Source organism: Phyllobates terribilis, unplaced genomic scaffold, assembly GCF_046119375.1.
Source record: "Phyllobates terribilis strain yellow unplaced genomic scaffold, ASM4611937v1 Scaffold_3__8_contigs__length_932513732, whole genome shotgun sequence".
NCBI lineage: Eukaryota > Metazoa > Chordata > Amphibia > Anura > Dendrobatidae > Phyllobates > Phyllobates terribilis.
The window spans coordinates 63,053,772-63,078,109 of record NW_027362763.1 but is presented as its reverse complement, the minus strand read 5'-3'; the positions used below and the strand labels follow the sequence as shown (position 1 = coordinate 63,078,109).

At 40.7% G+C, this 24,338-nt stretch overlaps 1 protein-coding gene across 3 annotated transcripts in view; it reads right to left on the bottom strand.

Moving 5' to 3' along the window:
* Positions 1 to 24,338, bottom strand: part of SUPT3H (SPT3 homolog, SAGA and STAGA complex component) — a 633,482-nt gene that overhangs the window by 198,066 nt on the left and 411,078 nt on the right. For all 3 annotated transcript variants that reach the window (XM_073673939.1, XM_073673940.1, XM_073673941.1), the window contains 3 exons: positions 16,412 to 16,498; positions 10,938 to 11,025; positions 585 to 724 (listed from right to left, as the gene is read on the bottom strand). In XM_073673939.1, the coding sequence (XP_073530040.1) occupies positions 585 to 724; positions 10,938 to 11,025; positions 16,412 to 16,498 (315 nt within the window). The remainder of the gene's footprint in view (positions 1 to 584; positions 725 to 10,937; positions 11,026 to 16,411; positions 16,499 to 24,338) is intronic.

The window sequence follows — 24,338 nt, the reverse complement described above, 5'->3', positions numbered from 1 at the left end:
AGTGTATGGCAGTTTTGTTTTCAGGGTGCACAGTGTATGGGAGTTTTGTTTTCAGGGTGCACAGTGTATGGCAGTTTTCTTCTCAGGGGCACAGTGTATGGCAGTTTTCTTCTCAGGGGGCACAGTGTATTGCAGTTTTCTTTTCAGAGGCACAGTGTATGGCAGTTTTCTTCTCAGGGTGCACAGTGTATGGCAGTTTTGTTTTCGGGGGGCACAGTGTATGGCAGTTTTCTTCTCAGGGGGCACAGTGTATGGCAGTTTTCTTTTCAGGGGGCACAGTGTATGGCCGTTTTCTTCTCAGGGGGCACAGTGTATGGCAGTTTTCTTCTCAGGGGGCACAGTGTATTGCAGTTTTCTTTTCAGGGGGCACAGTGTATGGCCGTTTTCTTCTCAGGGGGCACAGTGTATTGCAGTTTTCTTTTCAGGGGCACAGTGTATTGCAGTTTTCTTCTCAGGGGGCACAGTGTATGGCAGTTTTATTTTGCATAGTGTGCTTCCCTGCACTCTCAATAGGAAAAATTAGGTAAAAAAAATTTGAATCCCACTTTTGATTACAGTGTGAGAGTTTATAAAAGGAACTTTACCTCCATTCTTTCTTGCTTAACTTCATCAATCTCGTCGTCTTCCATCAGGGCTAGCAGCTCTCCCGTCTGGTCAATGGAGTTCAGGAAGTCCTGGGCTAGCTTCTGCCGCTTGTTGGCATTATTGTTAGCGGCCAGCTTCTCTGCACAACACAGAGGGAAAGACACAGGTTATTCTTCAAGTGATACTAGAACGGCTGTAAAAATATGCCATGAAAGTCTAACTAATCCACGCTGCAGTCCTAGTCTACCTATCATAGCAAAAGGTGTATGCTAAACCACCGATCCTGTATCGAGGGTCCTAATGGTTGAACCCCTTCGATTTAGAATTTATCACTCATCCAGTGCCTGTACCAACTCTTACCGAGCCATGAACTTAGTTGAGGACCCCAATTTCTCTCAAACCATATTTAATATATTATCAAGACCCTCAACAGGCTGTAATTCACATCACAACCACTGGATGGCCACATCTAGATATATATCAGAGACATCTCCTGACAGAGTATCACAAAATCATGTCTTTTTAAAGCTGGTCGTCTCAAGTCAAAATTAAAAGGTAAGGAAGGACACATCTGTAGGTGACAAATGCTTCCGGCTACCTTTTTAATGAGTAGCCGCCATTTTTATTTTTATTCAATAAATCAACAGCACATGTAAAAAAAAAAAAAGATAACACTGAATACAGTAAGCTCTTAAAGAGTACCAGTCACCAGGTCAGAAGTGGACATTTTTTTTACTCATTTTTATTCCTGCTACGCCCTTAATTATTACCTTTTTGTTTGCTTTTTAAATATGCCATACGTTTCCAAAAATTTACTTTTTAGTGTTCATTTTTATGGTCTTTACTAAAGGAGTGAAGCTTACAAGACTCCTCGGGGGCGTGTCTTTAGGCTGCTCTGCATACGTACACTGTAAGCCACACCCCCTAGGTACAGATAAATAATAGCGCTAAATAAAACGCCCCATCACTCTAGAACTTTACGACGGATTTAAAAAAAGAAACGGAATACTCAGGCGAGCAGCGGGAATACGATTCACACAAGAACTAACTGGTGATAGGTCATCGTATAGCTCCCCCTAGAGGCAGCTGCAGGCGGGGAAAATGACATTGTGTAGGGGGGTTTGGAGCTTTAGATTGTAAAAAAAAAGAAAAACATAAAAAGTATAAAAAGTGATGCTGCAAGTTTCAATTAAGGAGATTTACAAACATAAAAATCATAATTGACCAGAGGGGCAGAGATTTGTTACATCCTGAAACTATTGAAATCACAAAGGAAATTTAAATGGGATGAAGGGTCCCAACTTCAGGGAATGTTAGGACTTCCATCCATATTATAATGTAATATTAAATCACATGAAATCGGAGGCAGACGGTCAGTTCAGGCAATTAGATTTGGATGATTAAAAATACAGCGCTCTCCTGGGGCAATTTGTCATCGTAGGTGGCAGCGTCCTGTGAAGCACACAGAAGTTTTTTGTTTGCCGAATTCACAGAAAAGTTCTTCCACTCAAAATAACTTCTGTCAATCAACATCCAAAATCAATGTGGGCGCAAAAACAGCAAACATCCCACCCAGCCCACACATCACACTACCCCGCATCCTGAACCCACACACCACCTACTCTACCACACCGCGGAAAAAAGAAAAAAAAAGAAACAATATAAAAATGTAATTTCACATAGACACCTAAATATTAATAAAAAAAAACAATGGCACATATGTCTGTACACATCCATTCTTAAAGGGAATCTGTCCTGCACAAAAAACTGTTCAAACCAAGCAGAGCCGCTTGGTGCACCCTTGGAGTGGCCAAACAGTTCAGTGCACCGTCCCACCTTCTTGTTTTCAATTTATCTCTGCCCCTTTCTTCCTTGATTGACAAATTTGTCTTTAGAGGAACGAAAAGAAGCCGGAAAGTGAACTGAACTATTTGGCCACACCAAGGGTGCACAGAGCGCCTGTAGTTTTGATACAATCTTTGTTTTCTGATCTAGCAGAGCTTGGAATGCGGAGCTGTAGATAACCCTGCCCACATCATTGACAGCTTCCTGTGTACACCCGCAAGCTGCCAATTAGTGGTGAGGGCCAGATTAGCTGGACTGTTTGGCACAAGTCATCTAGTCCCGCGGTGATAATCTCCTGCTGATAAAACACTGATTGTACTGAAACTAGAGCAAGCTGGTGTGCAAGTGACACATCGCTGGAATCGGGGTCTCTGCCTCTACATTATGCTGTTCACAGATTTAAAAACAAAAACCTGATGACAAATTCCCTTTAAGTTGGTAGGGAAATCTTCAAAAGTGCATAACATGAGGGGTACATTTAGGAGGACATAAGGTAGTGGTCACCCTCAGACCACACCCAAATGTCGCTCTGCATCGATGGATGACAGCAGCATTCTAAAAAGCACATTGGAAATAGGGGGTTGTTATGGATTTTGTACAAAGGCCAAAAAAGATAAAAATATAATAATACCATTGAAAAATAAATATCCAAAGGATCGGTGATAGATGACTGATCGCCAATCATTGAACAGGGACCTTAGGGACCGAGAAGAGGAGGAGATTAAATTGAGCAATGACTTTAAAAAAAAAGCAGCAGTACACGTGTGTGAACAAAATAAATGAATTGAACACCACCCCTCCCCCGGTCCAAATAAAAAGAATTCTAAACATATCTGAAGAAAACAAAATAAAGAATGATGGCCACCAATATGCAAAGGACTTGACTGTAGGAGTTGGGTCTGAACTTTTGGCTTGTGTGATACTGGCATAAATGAATTCAGAACAAAACTGAGGTTAGTAATTAAATATTGCATTTGCGCCTTTTTTTTTTGTCTAGTTTTTGGTGCTTTTCATTTACGCCTTATTTTTCTAATAATTTGGGCTTTTCTTAAAGTCTATTTTATATGTATTTGCCTTTTTTTTTTGCCATTGTAGATGATGTTTGAGATTCATAAATTCCGACTTTTTAAAAAGTCACAATATTTCGGTTCAGGTGTACTCCAGTCCCCACAGCAGTGACTTTATGTACACGTAAAAAATTTTGAGCAAATTTTGCAACATTTTAATGAATCCGACAACTTTTTCCCCTAAAAAGTCGCAAAAAAAAAAATCTTAATTTAAAATTCAGGAGCTTTATGTGCCATTTTAAAGAATTTGACGCAAAAAAAACCAAACATCAGCAAATAGAACAGGACAAAAAAATAAAGAAAATGCCTTAAAAATGCAAATGGTAAACCGGACCCGGAAAGTTGACTAAACAAGTGCAGTCTGCAGCATTATTGCTAAAAAAAAAACAACTATTTTTTATAAAAAGTTTTATAAACAGTTTAAAGTTTTACTATAAAAAAAACACTAATATTTCACTATGATTTTGTTCTATATTTTACATATATAATTTTTTAAATTCGCAGTGTGAACTATGGCAAGGAGCAAATCGTATCAGGGGGAACGGTTAGGGGGTACAGTAACATTTTAAGCAAAATTATAAAAAAAAAAATAATAAAATAATAAAATAAAAATGAGAACATTCCTTTCAGGATAGTCAAAACTGTACGAATAATATATATTTTAAACCCTCCTAAGTTATGTTAATTGCTGGATAATGTCTTCCAAAAATACGATTTTCTTTCCTGATCCTTATTATTTCAGGTGTTTTAAATCTCCGCGCAGAGGAGAGGATGGAAAAGGGAAAATGGCGAGCCCCGAAAAGCTGCTGATGTTTCCCATCACAACTGCCGTATAACCGTAGGTCTAGCAAAGGTGAATATGTTTTTACAACGCACTTCTCCTGCGTGCGACATTCCACGTGGAAATCACATGCGACGAGACCAAAAAATGGCAAGAAAATTCCAAATTATAAAAATGAATTTATTATAAACTTTTACATAAAAAAATATCATTAAATATTACAGTCCTCACACATATTTTCAGCAGGTCAGCTTTACTGTGTAGGCTGGGACAGAGCCCACAGAGTCATTTCAACGTTTCTTTTTGGTTTTTTTTTTTGCGTTAATGACAGATAATTTCCCTACTGGAATAAAATGTAGATGGGATAAGACAGAAACACAATATGGCTCTGTAGGCAGCCCTTATGATATTTCTTCCTCCAAGGAATTGCGAGGTTCGACTATGGCTTACACAGCGAAAACAGAGACCAGAAAGTCTTTAAAAGGTGCCAAATTTATCCGTGGCTCATAATGGATACATTTTACACATCTTTTACACTTTTTATTTCCACCAATTCTTTGTTGGATTTATTTTAGACCAAGTTTTTGCTCTTGTTGTCTCACCTTAAGTCACATGTCTCTACATTAAGGAACGCCCATGGGGAATATTGACTTTTTTTTTTTTTGCTTAAATTTATATATTTGGGGCTAAGAATAATTTTTCCAATTGGGTTCAGATAAAAATTTCAATTGCTTCCCAGAAGGAGTTAACTGAGAATCTGTCAGTGAGCTCATTCTGAAATTCTGATGGGAAGTTTGCAACTCTTTTCTCTGTCTTTCCTAAGCTCTTTTCATCCGATTTATGACCGCAGACCACATCAAAGTTGAGTGTGCAGGGAAACAAACAGTGTTTAAAAACAAAACTGTGCGCAATTTTTCATGAAACCCAAATTCACAAATGATTTTTCTTTTTAGCCCAAAATACATGCATGTAAGTATATATATATATAAAAAAAAATGTCCACAAAGATGGACAACCCCTTTAAGGAAAAATGCAAAAACTTTTTCAAACTCGTAATATCCGGCTCACCAGAGCTAGCAAAGTTGCTATATCATGCACAGTGCATGATCTAGCAACTTTGTGTGTCAGTGCAGCACTGAGTTTATAAGGCATAGGAAAGCTCCGGCATCCCTGTGCTTTATAAGCGCTCAGGCTGAAAAAAGTGACAGTTCCATAGTCAAAGTGAAAAGTAGAAAAAAAATGTAAAAATCTTTAAAAAAATAAATATATATATATATATATATATATATATTGTACCCATAAATATTTTTTTATGAAAAAATAAACAAACAAAAAAAATACATGACTGGTACCTGACCTATAGAACTGTGCCACTAGTTAACCCCTTCAGTGACCACCGTAAAAAAAAAAAGAGGTAAAAAACGATGCTTTATCATGATACCGCCAAACAAAAAGTGGACTAAAACAAGATCAAAAAGACAAATGTAAATAAAAATGGTATCTCTGAAAACGTCATCTTGTTCCACAAAAATCAAGTCGCCATACAGCTCCATCAGCCGAAAAATTAAAAAAGTTATAGCTCTCAGAATAAAGCGATGCAAAAACAATTATTTTTTTCTAGAAAATAGCTTTTATTTTGTAAAAGCGCCAAAACATAAAAAAACAACATAAATGTGGTATAAACGTACTGACCCAAAGGAAAAAGCTACCTTATCAATTTTACCACATGCAAAACGACATAAAAAAAAAAAACAAAAAACAAGTCCTGATTTGCTGGTTTTTGTTCATACTGCCTCCCTGCCTCCCAAAAATCTGAATAGAAAGCGATCAAAAAATGCCATGTGCCGAAAATGATACCAATAAAAACGTTAACTCGTCCCGCAAAAAACAAGCACTTACATGACTCTGTCGGCCCTCAAAATATGGCTTTTAGTGTGTGACAGCTGCCAAACATAAAAACCTGATATAAATCTGGTATTGCTGTAATTGCACCCACCCGAAGAATAAAGTAATCTCATCACTTATACCGCACAAGAAACGGCGTAAAAAATAAATAAAACCAAGTCTTCACCTGCTGCTAATTTGTTCATTCTGCCTCCCAAAGACCGCAGTAAGGCTCGGCTCACATTTATCCTGCACTCTGCGCTTACACTGGGGTTTCCGTGTAAATCTCTGAATACGTAATTCAGACGGAACCCCCAGTGGAAGATTTCCTGTAACGAGGTAGGTGCAGGCACTGTGGATGCTGTCTGACCTGTGACCCCACGGTGTCCAACTTTTTATGCATGCATATGTGGCACCCCAGGGGTCTGGTTTCCACAGTAATGTAGTGTTATGTCTGAGAGCAGGTGGGAGGTCCTTTGGTCAGGGATCCTGTGCATGCCACACCTCCTGCCCAGTCTTGGGAGGGGAAGAACTTCCCCTATAAAAACCTAGGGCTGAGGCAGGGTTGGTGAGTAGAGAAGAAGTAGAGACGAGAAACAGTCATAGGAAGAAACAGCAGAAGCTCAGTGGGAGCAATACTACTACGAGTCAGGGGCTGGCAGCTGCAGAGCTCGCCCTGACTGAGAAGCTTTCTTACCGGACCCGGCGTCCGAGGCTGTGGGGACTAACTCTTACCCAGCAGCAGAAGCCGACCGGCAGGGGATTTCAGGTCCTCAGGCCCAGAAACCCGAAGGCACGGTCACACGCGTGGGACCAGCACCGCCATCGTGGAGCGGAAGCCATTAGAAGGCCCCGAGTCACCGGCTATACGGGTGAGCACCACACGGTACACTCAGGGACGTGGGCTACTTATATCCGCTTCTAGCAAGGTAGCCAGAAGAGTACAGTCAGTTTGGGAGGCCTACAACTCCGCCTGGCCAGGGGAGATCCCATCTGCTCAAGGACTGACCAGGCCCCGTTCGCTAGCAAGTACTCCGGGAGGGTCTATCGTTGTTACCAGTAAAGACCCTGAATTACACCGCACCGTCTCTGAGTGGTTCCTGCTACCCCCATCTTCCACGTCGGCTGCCCTGAGGCCATACCCCTCCCGTTGGGGGTTATACTATCACGCTGCACAATTCTACACCGGCCTCAGCGGTCTGCCCTGCACCGGCAGCTCCATAGCTGCAAATCAACGGGTGGCGTAGTCGACACTCAAATAACATCTATCAAGACTGCCACACACTGAGTTTGACTCCCTGGGCACGGACCGGGTCCCCGCCACTCGGAGACTACAACCCTCATCTGATCCGGTTCCGGGTAAGCCCCCGTGCGCGAGACGCTGCGCGACACAGCAGGCCCAGGGGCGCGTCACATAAAAATGCCGTTGGCCACAGTTTTGTGCACCTCTGAAAAAGACACCGCTGAACAGAGGCTAGATGGAGTCCAGAGTAAATCTGCTGCCTCATTATAGTGCATGGATCTCTTGGGGGTTTCGTCTGAATCATGTCATTCAGAGATGTAGATGGAAACCCTGATGTAAGTGCTCAGCGTAGAGCGCAGGATAAATGTGATCCAAAATGTTATGCAAAATGTTCCCAATAAAAGCTTCAACTCAATCCACAAAAAAAAGCAAGTCACCACTCAGGTCCATCATCTGTTAACGGAAATACAGGGGCTTCCACATTACAGGTAGTACAAAGGCTCTTGAAAAGCGCCATGGCTCATCGCCCTCCAAAAGAAATTCAGCAAATTCTGCGCTCCCAAATCCAAATGCCCCCTTCCCTTCTGAGCCCCACAGTGTATGCCTAAACCGCAGTTAGAGTCCACATGTTTTGCATTTCTGTAGCGATGAGAGTCCGCCTAATTTACATGTGCGTGTCTCCAGAAACAGGAGCTGGACATAACATACTGGTTGCTACAAAGTACTGGTCACTGCAACGTACTGGTCACTACAAGGTATTGGTCACTACAACATACTGGTCACTACAATGGCAGTTTGCAATTTTCACTCAGCAATATCCACTGCTGCTTGTTTCTGGAAAACACCCTTGGAGTCAAAATTGTCACTACACCTGTAGTTAAATTCCCAAAGGGGTATAATTTTAAAAATGGGGTCACTTCAGGGGGAATTCTGCTCTTCTAGCACTTAGGGGCTGTGTATATGGAGTCCGCATACAATTCTAGAAAAATATGCGCTCCAGGAGGCGCTCCGTCCTTCCCAAGTCTCGCCGTGTGGCAAAGCAGTACTGTGCAGCCACATATGGGGTATCGTCACATTCAGAAGAAATTCTGGGACAAATTTTGGTACTATTTTAACCATTTCCCAGAGTGAAAATGTAAAATCTGGGGCTAAAACATCATTTTGGTGGTAGAAATGTAATTATTTTTTTCTTCACTGCCCAATGGCATAAAATTCTGTGACCCACCTGTGGTGTCAATATGATTACTGCACCCCTAGATGGATTCGTTGAGAGGTGTAGTTTGTAAAATAGGGTCTCTTATTTGGGATTCTGCTGTTTTGGCACCTCAGGGGCTCTGCCAATGTGACATGGCACCCTTAAACCAGTCCAGCAAAATCTGAACTCCAATATGGTGCTTCTTCCCCTCTAAGCTTTGCACTGTGTATCAAAAATAGTTTTCGACCACATATGGGTTATCGATGTACCCAGGAAAAATTACGCAACAAATTTTGAGGTCCATTTTCTCCTGCTATCCTTGTGAAAATGAAAATATTTGGGACTAAAACAACATTTTTTGTGGGAAAAATATATTTTTCCATTTTTACAGATACACATTGTAAAATTCTGTGACGCATCTATGGATTCGAGGTACTCACCAAACATTTAAATAAATTCCTTGAGGGGTCTAGTTTGCAAAATGGGGTCAATTGTTGGGGTTTTCCACTGTTTAGACACATCAGGGGCTCTCCAAATAAAATGACACCCGTAGACCATTCCATCAAAGTTTGCATTCAAAAACATCACTCCTTCCTTTCTGAGCCCTGCTGTGCGCCCAAACAATAGTTTTTCCCCACATAAGGGGTATCTGAATGCTCAATAAAAATTGCACAACAATTGTTACCCCTTTGAAAATAAAAAATTTGGGGCTAAAAGAACTTCTTTGTGTGAAAAATGGGATTTTTTTATTTTCACGGCTCTATGTTAAAAATTTCTGTGAAGCACTTGGGGGTGCAAGGTGCTCACCACGCATCTACATAAGTTCCCTGAGGGGTCAAATTTCCAAAATGGTGTCACTTGTGGGCGGTTTCCACTGCTTAGGCACATCAGGGGCTCTCCAAAAGCAACATGGCGTCCGCTATTTATACCAGCAAATTTTGCATTCAAATGGTGCAACTTCCCTTCCATGCCCTGCTGTGCGCCCAAACAGTAGTTTTCCTTCACATATTGGGTATTGGCGTACTCAGGAGAAATTGCACAACAAATTTTGGGGTCCATTTTTTCCTGTTATCCTTGAGAAAATAAAAAAAAATTGGGTCCAAATTAAAATTTTTGTGAAAAAAAAAAAGTTCAGTTTATTTTCTCCTTCCACATTCCAAATATTCCTGTGAAGCACCTGAAGGGTTAATAAACTTCTTGAATGTGGTTTTGAGCACCTTGAGCGGTGCAATTTTTAGGATGGTGTCACTTTTAGGTATTTTCTGTCATATAGACCCCTGAAAGTGACTTCAAATGTGATGTGGTCCCTAAAAAAATGGTTTTGTAAATTTTGTGAGAAAAATGAGAAATTGCTGGTCAACTTTTAACTTTTATAACTTCTTACAAAAAAAAAAATGTATGTTTCCAAAATTGTGCTGATGTAAAGTAGACATGTGGGAAATGTTATTTATTAACTATTTTGTGTAACATGACTCTCTGATATGAGGGCATAAAAATTGAAAGTTTGAAAGTTGCAAAATTTTCCAAATTTTTGCCAAATTTCTGGGGTTTTTTTTTAGAAATAAACGCAAGTCATATTGAAGAAATTTTATCACCGTCATGAAGTACAATATGCCATGATAAAAGAGTCTCAGCATCAGTTGGATCCGTTTAAGCATTCCAGAGTTATTAACGTATAAAGTGACAGTGGTCAGAATTGTAAAATTTGGCGGGGTCATGAAGGTGAAAACAGGCTAGGGGGGGAGGGGTAAATATCTACGAAGTTTTGTCAAAGTTTGGTGCAATTTTTGCCCTTTATACAGAGACATTCAATAAAAAACGTAATCCTAGAGAATGCTTCCCATCATGTGCACGTAACACTTCCAATGGGTTATGTGGCTCTTTTTATTTCAACGGCAGCTACTGAAAATTGCCTAATCCCGGGATCATAAAATAAATTATTCCAATGCATGAATCGTCCTGTTGGCACCGGACCCCGCGCACGAGCACACATGGAAAAAGGCATTCGGCATGTGTCAACGTTGTCTCTGCTCGGTCGGGATTTTCCTGAATAATGCATTAGCAGCTGTCCCGTGCAATAACGATCAGAGCGACCGCCTCTGCCCATTGTCACCGCACTGAAATTACCGACGCTGAAATCAATTACTCTCTTCATCAGTCCCACTTTTTCAAAACATCTATGGAAGGAAAAAGCGCTCTCATAACAAGGACGCTGTGCACGACCGGAGTACAAAGAGCAGAGCAAATTAGAATCCTTCACGAATCTTGGGAATCGCCAAAATGAGGCTCCGCGCCTAGTAAGAGGCTTCATCTGTGTGGCACGAAAAGTCTACCTACCCTCAAGATCATCCTCATCAATGCCCTTCAGGACCTTGGACTTGTAGTCACGGAACACCATGTATTTCAGTAATCGCTTCAGTTTTTTCTGCAAAGCCAAAATAAAAGTCAGATGATGTACAGCCTATAAAATCAAAGCTTAAAAATACACCTATAAGGGCCAGTAGTATAGTAGTTATCTACTATATAATCGGCTTATCCCATCTATCTGTCCATCCAGGAAATCCCGCGTCGCTGATTGGTCCGGCCGCAGCCAATCAGCGACGCAGGATTTCAGAACAAGATGGCGGCCGTTAGCAGCTCATCTGCCGCACGGAGGTCAGCGGCGATGCAGCCGGGAGATGACCGGCGCTAGCAGCAGAAGTACTCCGACCGGCGGCCTAGGCGGCGCCGCTCCCCGGTCCTCCCTTCACACTTGCCGTTGGGAGATCAGCGGCCCTAGCCGCTGATCTCCCGATGGTAGCCGCATGGAGGTCAGCGCCGATGCAGCCGGGAGATGAACGGCGCTAGCCGGTCATCTCCCGGCTGCTCACAGCGGAAGTACCCATACAGGCAGCGCCGCTCCCCGGTCCTCACTAACACGGTTCGATATTGGCGCCAAATTTAAACACCAATCAGCGATATTGGCGCCAAATTTAAAACACCGCTTCTCTGATTGGTCGCAGCCAGCCGGCCGCGACCAATCAGCGACCGGCGCAGCTTGGCCGAGAATTGGAGGCGGATTTGAGACACGCAGGCCACCGTCGGCAGATCAGCGGCGACGCAGCCAGGAGATGACCGGTGCTAGCTCGCTCCCTGGTCCTCCCTTTACACTTGCCGTTGAGAGATCAGCGGCCCTAGCCGCTGATCTCCCGATGGTAGCCGCATGGAGGTCAGCGGCGATGCAGCCGGGAGATGACCGGTCATCCCTCGGCTGCTCGCAGCAGAAGTACCCGCACAGGCAGTGGCACTCCCCGGTCCTCACTAACACGGTTCGATATTGGCGCCAAATTTAAACACCAATCAGCGATATTGGCGCCAAATTTAAAACACCGCTTCTCTGATTGGTCGCGGCCGGCTGGCTGTGACCAATCAGCGACCGGCGAGCTCGGCCGAGAATTGGCGGCGGATTTGAGACACGCAGGCCACCGCCGGCCGCGACCAATCAGCGATATTGGTGCCAAATTTAAACAAATTAGTGCACAACCCATTTAAACACTGCTTCGCTGATTATTCGCGCCCGGTCGGCCGCATAATACTCTAGAATACCTGATGCGTTAGAATCGGGCCACCATCTAGTATTCTTATACATAGGAGCAGTATTATAGTAGTTATATTCTTGTAAATAGGGGCAGTATTATAGTAGTTATATTCTTGTACATAGGAGCAGTATTATAGTAGTTATATTCTTGTAAATAGGGGCAGTATTATAGTAGTTATATTCTTGTACATAGGGGGCAGTATTATAGTAGTTATATTCTTGTACATAGGAGCAGTATTATAGTAGCTATATTCTTGTACATAGGGGCAGTATTATAGTAGTTATATTCTTGTATATAGGGGGCAGTATTATAGTAGTTATATTCTTGTACATAGGAGCAGTATTATAGTAGTTATATTCTTGTACTTAGGAGCAGTATTATAGTAGTTATATTCTTGTACATAGGAGCAGTATTATAGCAGTTATATTCTTGTAAATAGGGGCAGTATTATAGTAGTTATATTCTTATACATAGGGAGCAGTATTATAGTAGTTATATTCTTGTACATAGGGGCAGTATTATAGTAGTTATATTCTTGCACATAGGGGGCAGCATTATAGTAGTTATATTCTTGTACATATGGGGCAGTATTATAGTAGTTATATTCTTGTACAAAGGGGGGGCAGTATTCTAGTAGTTATATTCTTGTACATAGGAGCAGTATTATAGTAGTTATATTCTTGCACATAGGGGGCAGCATTATAGTAGTTATATTCTTGTACATATGGGGCAGTATTATAGTAGTTATATTCTTGTACATAGGGACAGTATTATATTAGTTATATTCTTGTACATAAGAGCAGTATTATAGTAGATATATTCTTGTACATAGGGGACAGTATTATAGTAGTTATATTCTTGTACATAGGGGGCAGTATTATAGTAGTTATATTCTTGTACATCGGGGCAGTATTATAGTAGTTATACTCTTGTACATAGGAGCAGTATTATAGTAGTTATATTCTTGTACATAGGAGCAGTATTATAATAGTTATATACTTGTACATAGGAGCAGTATTATAGTAGTTATATTCTTGTAAATAGGGGCAGTATTATAGTAGTTATATTCTTGTACATAGGGAGCAGTATTATAGTACTTATATTCTTGTACATAGGGACAGTATTATAGTAGTTATATTCTTGTATATAGGGGCAGTATTATTGTACTTATATTCTTGTACATAGGAGCAGTATTATAGTAGTTATATTCTTGTACATAGGGGGCAGTATTATAGTAGTTATATTCTTGTACATATGAGCAGTATTATAGTAGTTATATTCTTGTACATAGGGAGCAGTATTATAGTACTTATATTCTTGTACATAGGGACAGTATTATAGTAGTTATATTCTTGTATATAGGAGCAGTATTATAGTAGTTATATTCTTGTACATAGGAGCAGTATTATAGTAGTTATATTCTTGTACATAGGGGCAGTATTATAGTAGTTATATTCTTGTACATATGAGCAGTATTATAGTAGTTATATTCTTGTACATAGGAGCAGTATTATAGTAGTTATATTCTTGTACATAGGAGCAGTATTATAGTAGTTATATTCTTGTACATAGGAGCAGTATTATAGTAGTTATATTCTTGTACATAGGGGCAGTATTATAGTAGTTATATTCTTGTACATAAGGACAGTATTATAGTAGTTATATTCTTGTACATAGGGGCAGTATTATAGTAGTTATATTCTTGTACATAGGAGCAGTATTATAGTAGTTATATTCTTGTACATAGGGAGCAGTATTATAGTAGTTATATTCTTGTACATAGGGGCAGTATTATAGTAGTTATATTCTTGTACATATGAGCAGTATTATAGTAGTTATATTACTGTACATAGGGGGCAGTATTATAGTAGTTATATTCTTGTACATAGGGGCAGTATTATAGCAGTTATATTCTTGTACATAGGGAGCAGTATTATAGTAGTTATATTCTTGTACATAGGAGCAGTATTATAGTAGTTATATTCCTGTAAATAGGGGGCAGTAATATAGTAGTTATATTCTTGTACATAGGGGCAGTATTATAGTAGTTATATTCTTGTACATAGGGGGCAGTATTATAGTAGTTATATTCTTGTACATAGGGGCAGTATTATAGTAGTTATATTCTTGTACATAGGGAGCAGTATTATAGTAGTTATATTCTTGTACATAGGGGCAGTATTATAGTAGTTATACTCTTGTACATATGAGCAGTATTATAGTAGTTATATTACTGTACATAGGGGGCAGTATTATAGTAGTTATATTCTTGTACATATGAGCAGTATTATAGTAGTTATATTCTTGTACATAGGAGCAGTATTATAGTAGTTATATTCTTATACATAGGAGCAGTATTATAGTAGTTATATTCTTGTACATATGAGCAGTATTATAGTAGTTATATTCTTGTACATAGGGGCAGTATTATAGTAGTTATATTCTTGTACATAAGGACAGTATTATAGTAGTTATATTCTTGTACATAGGGGCAGTATTATAGTAGTTATATTCTTGTACATAGGAGCAGTATTATAGTAGTTATATTCTTGTACATAGGGAGCAGTATTATAGTAGTTATATTCTTGTACATAGGGGCAGTATTATAGTAGTTATATTCTTGTACATATGAGCAGTATTATAGTAGTTATATTACTGTACATAGGGGGCAGTATTATAGCAGTTATATTCTTGTACATAGGGGCAGTATTATAGCAGTTATATTCTTGTACATAGGGAGCAGTATTATAGTAGTTATATTCTTGTACATAGGAGCAGTATTATAGTAGTTATATTCCTGTAAATAGGGGGCAGTAATATAGTAGTTATATTCTTGTACATAGGGGCAGTATTATAGTAGTTATATTCTTGTACATAGGGGGCAGTATTATAGTAGTTATATTCTTGTACATAGGGGCAGTATTATAGTAGTTATATTCTTGTACATAGGAGCAGTATTATAGTAGTTATATTCTTGTACATAGGGAGCAGTATTATAGTAGTTATATTCTTGTACATAGGAGCAGTATTATAGTAGTTATATTCCTGTAAATAGGGGGCAGTAATATAGTAGTTATATTCTTGTACATAGGGGCAGTATTATAGTAGTTATATTCTTGTACATAGGGGGCAGTATTATAGTAGTTATATTCTTGTACATAGGGGCAGTATTATAGTAGTTATATTCTTGCACATAGGGGGCAGTATTATAGCAGTTATATTCTTGTACATAGGGGGCAGTATTATAGTAGTTATATTCTTGTACATAGGGGGCAGTATTATAGTAGTTATATTCTTGTACATAGGGGGCAGTATTATAGCAGTTATATTCTTGTACATAGGAGCTGTATTATAGTAGTTATATTCTTGTATATAGGGGCAGTATTATAGTAGTTATATTCTTGTACATAGGAGCAGTATTATAGTAGTTATATTCTTGTACATAGGGAGCAGTATTATAGTAGTTATATACTTGTACATAGGGGCAGTATTATAGTAGTTATATTCTTGTACATAGGGGGCAGTATAATGGAATTTAGAAGTTATTTTCTTGTCCACAAAGGACAGCAATAACTCACCAATACTTAATCTTCAATGGGGCAACTAATAAGACTACAGAATACCAAACACACTAGTTGTTTGTTTTTTTTTACTTTGAACGAATAGTTAAAGGGGTTTTTAATCAATAGATCTTTGAATAATAATAAGTTCCACAATTGGATGTGTTTAAATGTGTTCCTCTGCTGTAATGTCTGTATACTCTTTTGCGTCCTCCCCTGCCCAGGAGATGTGGTATGATCAGACCGTGTTCCTGTACGATCAGACACAGTCATTACACAGTACACAGCAGGGGCACATTTATAAGATTATCTCAGCACAGGAACATTTTATCTAAACACATCCAATTGTGGAAATTATTATTATTCCAAGATCTATTGATTAAAACGTACTTTTGTTCATAGGAAAACCCATTTAATGATCAGAATAGATCAGTATCTAATTTTTCTGTGATACTTTGGCATCAGATGCGTTGTATCAAGAAAAAGGGCTGGGATGTACTTACTGCAGATGTAGATGTCTACTGCTATCATTTATGCTTACATTGCAGAAAATCTGAATTTCCCCAATATTCACATCTGATACCCTGACATCGACGGACAAACCCCGACACCCTAGCGCTTATATTCTGACATAACTATCTCTAATTCATAAATCAGCAGATATTTTTCTTACCTTATCTCTGCGCATGAGAAAAAGTATATCTTCCGCAGAAATAACCCTGGCCCCTCTCATCTGAGACACATCAGCCGCTTGCTGCAACTGAAAAAAGAAAGAATAAATCATTTTTTTTATGTATGATTGGGGGGGGGCCTTGACAGTTTTGCATAAACAGTTCCCACTAGTAACCTACGTTAAGTATTGTTCAAGAATATTATTATTTTATTTTTGGTAAAGTGGGCAAATTTTTATACTTTTATTTGTTTACAGCTACCATGATAACATACAGACATTAAAATAGGGGGCAGATAAAGGAAGTAAGACAAATTCCTCAAGATCAGACACACGGTTTCCTTACAACGTTGCTTACCTTATTTTTAAAAAAATAAAATTCATTAAGATTCACCCATTATTCTTCTTCCGTAGTCTACTCCAGGGCCAGTAAGGCACACTGTTTTACACTACTTCGTCACAACCCAGCTTTAATGCTGCAGTCCTGATCAGCAAGTCTCTCTATTTGCTCAGGGGTTTCGCGTCCTATTTCTTCCACTACTGGTGCCCGGGATCTACACTAGTACCACGAACTCAGTCCTGTTAGGTTCGTTACCTTCGGCATTTGCAAGCTTGGGGGTTCATGACTCGGCGTCCTATCCAAGGGCCCTTTTTCCCGGAAGACCACTCTGTCTCATCAGTTACTTTAGGATCTTACTATTCTGCTGACCTTGTCTCCTCTCACTCCGGATCACCCCTAAGGCAGCTCTCCTAATTTAGCACTTCTCACTGGAACTTGAACTCCAACTAACTACAGGAAGCAGTCGCTTGCCCTAAAACTAAGCACCCCCCCCCATTATGGGCTAGTCCCAAACATAAACACTATCCTATCTCACCCTAACGTCACTACCTCAACTATCTATCCCTATTCTACCCATCTTATACTTTATGTCTTACACTATAATTCCTTACATTATCACATCCTATACATTACTAACATTACTTATAACACAATATATATAACAAAGATGCACAACACTATTCACATTACAATACATATAACGTGCTTGGTGTCTTCAGGAGTCTCCCGAGGGCAGAGAGAGGAGCACATAAGAGACGACCTGAGAGCAGAGAGGAGCGCCAAGGAGACGGTCAGGAGGGCAGAGAGGAGAACCAAGGAGACGGTCAGGAGGGCAGAGAGGAGCGCCGAGAAGACGGCACGAGGGCAGAGAGGAGTGCCGAGGAGAAGGCACGAGGGCAGAGAGGAGCGCCGAGGAGACGGCACGAGGGCAGAGAGGAGCGCCGAGGAGACAGCATGAGGGCAGAGAGGAGCGCCTAGGAGACGGCCCGATAGCAGAGAGGAGTGCCGAGGAGACGGCCCGAGGGCAGAGAGGAGCGCCGAGGAGACGGCCCGAGGGCAGAGAGGAGCGCCGAGGAGATGGCCTGAGGGCAAAGTGGAGGGCTGAACAGACGGCCTTAGATTAGAGAGGAGCCCTAAGGAGATGGCCTGAGGGCAAAGAGGAGTGCTGAGAAGACCTGAGGGCAAAGAAGAATGGTGAGAAGAAAGTATATACGAAAAGTTCTTTTAAGACCAAGCAACCCTCCTACCAATAAAATTGCAATTCTTTTTGCCTTAACTAAATTTTCAAAACAATTACAGTACAGACCAAAAGTTTGGACACACCTTCTCATTTAAAGATTTTTCTGTATTTTCCTGACTTTGAAAATTGTACATTCACACTGAAGGCATCAAAACTATGATATATACTTAACAAATACGTGTGAAACAACTGAAAATATGTCTTATATTCTAGGTTCTTCAATGTAGCCACCTTTTGCTTTGATGACTGCTTTGCACACTCTTGGCATTCTCTTGATGAGCTTCAAGAGGTAGTCACCGGAAATGGTCTTCCAACAATCTTGAAGGAGTTCCCAGAGATGCTTAGCACTTGTTGGCCCTTTTGCCTTCACTCTGCGGTCCAGCTCACCCCAAACCATCTCGATTGGGTTCAGGTCTGGTGATTGTGGAGGCCAGGTCATCTGGCGTAGCACCCCATCACTCTCCTTCTTGGTCAAATAGCCTTTACACAGCCTGGACTTGTGTTTGGGGTCATTGTCCTGTTGAAAAATAAATGATGGTCCAACTAAACGCAAAACGGATGGAATAGCATGCCGCTGCAAGATGCTGTGGTAGCCATGCTGGTTCAGTATGCCTTTAATTTTGAATAAATCCCCTACAGTGTCACCAGCAAAGCACCCCCACACCATCACACCTCCTCCTCCATGCTTCACGGTGGGAACCAGGCATATAGAGTCCATCCGTTCACCTTTTCTGCGTCGCACAAACACACGGTGGTTGGAACCAAAGATCTCAAATTTGGACTCATCAGACGAAAGCACAGATTTCCACTGGTCTAATGTCCATTCCTTGTGTTCTTTAGCCCAAACAAGTCTCTTCTGCTTGTTGCCTGTCATTAGCACTGGTTTCCTAGCAGCTATTTTACCATGAAGGCCTGCTGCACAAAGTCTCCTCTTAACAGTTGTTGTAGAGATGTGTCTGGTTCTAGAATTCTGTGCGGCATTGACCTGGTCTCTAATCTGAGCTGCTGTTAACCTGTGATTTCTGAGGCTGGTGACTCGGATAAACTTATCCTCAGAAGCAGAGGTGACTCTTGGTCTTCCTTTCCTGGGGTGGTCCTCATGTGAGCCAGTTTCTTTATAGAGCTTGATGGTTTTTGCAACTGCAGTTGGGGACACTTTCAAAGTTTGCCCAATTTTTCGGACTGACTGCCCTTCATTTCTTAAGGTAATGATGGCCACTCGTTTTTCTTTACTCAGGTGCTTTTTTCTTGCCATAATACAAATTCTAACAGTCTATTCAGTAGGACTATCAGCTGTGTATCCACCTACCTTCTGCACAACACAACTGATGGTCCCAACCCCGTTTATAAGGCAAGAAATCCCACTTATTAAACCTGACCGGGCACACTGTGAAGTGAAAACCATTTCCGGTGACTACCTCTTGAAGCTCATCAAGAGAATGCCAAGAGTGTGCAAAGCAGTCATCAAAGCAAAAGGTGGCTACTTTGAAGAACCTAGAATATAAGACATATTTTCAGTTGTTTCACACTTTTTTGTTAAGTATATAATTCCACATGTGTTAATTCATAGTTTTGATGCCTTCAGTGTGAATGTACAATTTTCAAAGTCATGAAAATACAGAAAAATCTTTAAATGAGAAGGTGTGTCTAAACTTTTGGTCTGTACTGTACTTGTTTCTGAAATTACAAATTGTCATATACAAGCATGCAAGATACAAAGAATACAATAAGTGCAGATGACTTTGTTAGATAAATTTGGAATTCACTAAATCCACTACAAAATCGCATCACACGAGCTGACGGGAGAAAGAAAAATGCACCTGAAAACGATTTAATGAAATTCTACCGCTCTCCATCTCGCACACTTGGCCGATGTCTCACTCAATATCACTGTCTGAATTGGAGCATTAATAATTCTCAGATCCCATGCTGCTAAGATCTGAATTAGGCCCATTCACAAGTTGAAAAGATCAACAAAAACAGTAGCCGGTTCTAATATCCAAATCGAGAAAAAAAAAATTTTTGAAAAATAAAAAAAGGAAAAATTACTTCAGAGCTGGCAAAATGACACCGGGCACAGACTTCAGTCCATAAATCATAATACAGAACTGCATTAATTTTTTTTTTCCACACTAATCAGACGCACACAAAACATTAACTGTATCTACGGCAGACAACAGAAAACATACGGCGTGAAATGTTAGCAATATTTCCCCTGTAAAATTCACTTGGGCCCTTACTACTACAACCAGGGCAGGGGCTCGGGGAGTTTGCAGGAACTCATAAGCAACAGTAACATAATCTAACTTGAAACTACCCTGGAAAATGTAAGAATGTGAAAAATGATCGTCCTATTTGCTTGGCAGGAGTAAAATCAACTTTTCTTCTGATTAGATTCAGGGCATGTGAGGTACTTCTCTCTTTTTTCTTTTTTGCAAAGATGGAAAAAAAAAAATAAGGATTTTAGGAAAAAGTTGAAATAAATAATTAGACCGTGTATATCCACATCAAGAGCATTGATCAGACATCGATGAGGCATAATCATAGGCTTACATTATGTATTAAGCAGCTACACCGCCATCTACAATGCTCTGTGTGTTCCGACACCTTTCCATCATAGGCAGAAGCTCTTCTGTGAGATCGGATCAAAAGGACTTCCCCAAGTGCATTAAAGAAGTTGTCGCAGCTTCTTGAATTAAAAATCCACTTATTTTTCAACAATGGTGGGATTTTTAATTTTATACTTTACCAGCCACCTCTGCAGTCAGCAGCAACTGGTCTCCTAGGCAAGGAGCAGCACTTGCAAGCCCTTTTCCATAGAGCTTGAAGGTGCTGCTTTAAAGTTGGTCGTATGCTAGTCACTACTCGCAGTCAAGCTGTGAAGCTGGGTAGTCTAGGAGTCCGGGGTCAAATACAAAGAGGTATGGCAAAGGCATAGTCAGGTCACAGTCCGAGGTCAGAATTCTGGGAAGGTAACGGATCAAGACAAAAGGGAAAGGCAAATGGATTGTTAAAGGCAAGGTCCGAAGTTGGGCAACCAAGATCAAATACAGGAAAACAGAGAAAACCATTTGAGCAAAGCTACAACTGGCACTAATTGGAGGTTGTGCACGTCCCCTCTGTGCCTACTTGCCCAGGGTCATCTGAATTTTTCGATCCGGTTTTCAGTTTCTCAGTTTGGAAGGAAGTTTTTAAGTGTTTTTTTTATCACATTTTGACTTATGTCAATCTGCATCAAAGAAAAGACACGTCACTTCTTTTTTTCCCACAATGTGGGTGTTAAAACTTTGTCGGAAAAAAACTGGTCATATTGCAGCGTGGCGCGAGGTGGTAGCTGCGAGTGAGGCACTTGTCTCCTTCTTTTACGCCCTAATGCACAACATGAAAGTGTGGGTCCTGGCTGGATGTTGGTGTTAATGCTGTGAGGGACTTAAGCTCATGCAGACCGCCTGTAGCCGGCGGTGCTGGCTGGCCAGGGCCATAGGTTCCTCAGTTCAATAGAGGCGACTCCCATTCTAAAACACAGTCTTTACTCAATGGTAACTTGGTAAGGGTTATGTACAATAGGTGCAAAGTCTTATGCACGTTTCCTTCACAGTGTAAAGCATTTTCACACACATGGTTTCCTTCATTGTAGTCTACTCCAGGGTCGGTGAAGCACACAGTTTCACCCTACTTCCTCACAGCCTAGCTTGTCGCCACAGATCTGATCAGCAAGTCTCTCTACCTTCTCAGAGGCTCCGCATCCTATTTCAACTACTGGCGCCCTGGATCTACTGCTCGGGAACACCACTAGTCCAACAAACTCAGTCCTGTTTAGGTATGTTACCTTCGGTGTTTTGCAAGACCAGGGTTTCTCATGACACGTTGTCCTATCCAAGGACCCCTTTTCTGTGGAAGGCTACTGTCTCTTCTTTGGTCAATAGGTCGCACTATTCCCTTGTCCCTTAGTCTCCTTTCCTTGGTAGTTCACCCAATTCGGCAGCACTGCTCACAGTCACCTCCTACTCGAACTTGTCCCTATCTAACTATCTACAGAAAGCAGTCACTTTCCCTAACACTAAAACTCACACGCAATATGGGCTATTCCCAAACATTAGCTCTTACCTTACTCTAATGTTGCTACCTAACTACAGTCAACTATCCTATCTTACCTATCTTATGTGCTAAGTATATAAGATATATATAAAATACAAAACACACTTAAAGAAAAGCTGATTTTTTTGCATGCTTTTTAATGTTTTTTTTTTTTCAGTTGGAATTTATTTTTTTTTGCTTCATTTGATTGAGTTGTCAAAATTGGAGCAGAAACGTCTCAAGAACTTATCCGCACTACAGTCAGGTTTCACATTGAAATAAATAATTTTATTCGAAAAGTAGTTGAAACAATGTCAATCCGCTCCAAATCCATATGAAAAAAAAAAACCTTGGTGTGAACATATCTTAGAAATACTTCTAAAACCAGATTATATTGCAACCGCCACCAATTATTGTGAATTGCCTACGTTTCAGGAGAATATACACCCTTCTTCAGATACTCTACATTTGATTTATAGAGTGGAAATATGGAGCACAAAAGTGAACTTGGCCTTAGAGGACAGAACAGATTTCATGGCTGGTACGCGCGTTCCAATGGATCCATGTTAACGGAGGAGAGAACAAGTCCCCAGCGCCATTATCTTCTGGCTGCACATCTTTCCATTGTGTAATGTGCGTTGTTAAACCGCCGTCTGGGAAGGAGCTCTAGTTAATCGCCGACACATGTGAACGTTCCTCGTCAGATGGGGTCACGGACAGTTTTATTTCTTCTAATTGTACCTATAATAGAGCCCTGACATTTAATGAGCGACCAGAGCAGAGGAATAAATGAAGCTAATCAGTGCACCAGAAAACTATAAAAAAGGAGCGGAGCTGGCAATGACAAGACCAATATAACTTGGATGCAGGTAGAGCAGTAGAAAGTCTACGTCATACACCCACTGCCCGAGTGACAGATATATCAAGACCGAGATCTAAAATAGATGGGTGACAACTCCTATAAGAGCATATTGGTTGTCACCCAACTGATGTTCTTAGAGTAGCACTTCAGGCTTTTTTCCCTAGTTACCCTGTCACTACTCCTCCACTATATATGATTCAGCTAGTATTATCTAATTTAGTTGCCCCTATCTGGAAATTATAGGTATACTTCTCTTCAGTTGGGTAATGTGATCATATGCTGACCCCCGAGAAGTTACATGGCTTTAAGTTCCGTGTAGAGGTCACCATCTCCTTCTCCAGAACTTCCTGTATGATGCAACTGCATGGACTGTACCACTGAAGTTCACCATGGAAGTGAAAAGTGTGATAGACAATCAGATTGACCTATAGTCATGGTGGCTTACTCGTTAGCACTGTTTGTTTGCAGGGCTGGGGTTTAAATCCTACAAAAGGACATCAGCAAGGAGTTTGTATGTTCTCCTCGTGTTTTCGTGGGTTCTCCAGTTTCCTCCAACATTCCAAAGACATAACGATAGGGAATTTAGATTGTGAGCCCCAATGGGGATAGTGATGAAAACGTCTGTAGCGGTGGAATATGTTGGTGCTATATAATCAGACATAGTTAATAAAATAAATAAGAAATATAATACTGGGATGGCTTATTTAATAGAAGAGGACAACAAGGCTAACATGACAAATCTGATATTCATAGTCTGAATACAGACCGCAATGTCTGGACCGCCTTAGGGTTTCCTGACCCAGACTCAGTAGCCTGATATATACCTATAAAGGTTGCTGAATTCAGGAGATCCACAGCCGTTACACACATCGCTGTCCAAACTTGGACCATGACTGTCGGAAGCGCGACGCTGGCCTTATGATGACTTTATATGTTGAGATGACAGACATAATCAAAGAAAGCCGTCAGGGGTGGCAAACTAGGTTAATTGACCAAAGGCATCATTTACTAGGAGGCTGCGCCCTTGATCATGGGAACCTGAGAAGCAAAATACATTTTTTTCACTAGCTCGGCAACCAGCCAAAAGAACCTTAATGTGCAACGCATGTCTTTTATACTGAAAAACCACTCTGAAGTGACACTACTAGGTGTTTTTTGGTGTCTTACTTTCTGTCCACTGCCAGTTGTGAAGTGTAGTCATTCTCTAGCAGCGGAGGCAAAGTGACACTACAGGAAGTTGGGAAGGGTCTTTTTCTCTCTACAGGAAGTGGTAGCAAGGCATTGTCTCTCTACAGGAAGTGCTGGCGAGTTATTGTCTCTATACAGGAATTGGCGGCAGGTCATTGTCTCTCTACAGGAAGTAATTGTGGGTCATGGTCTCTGCAGAAAATGGTGGCGGATCATAATCTCT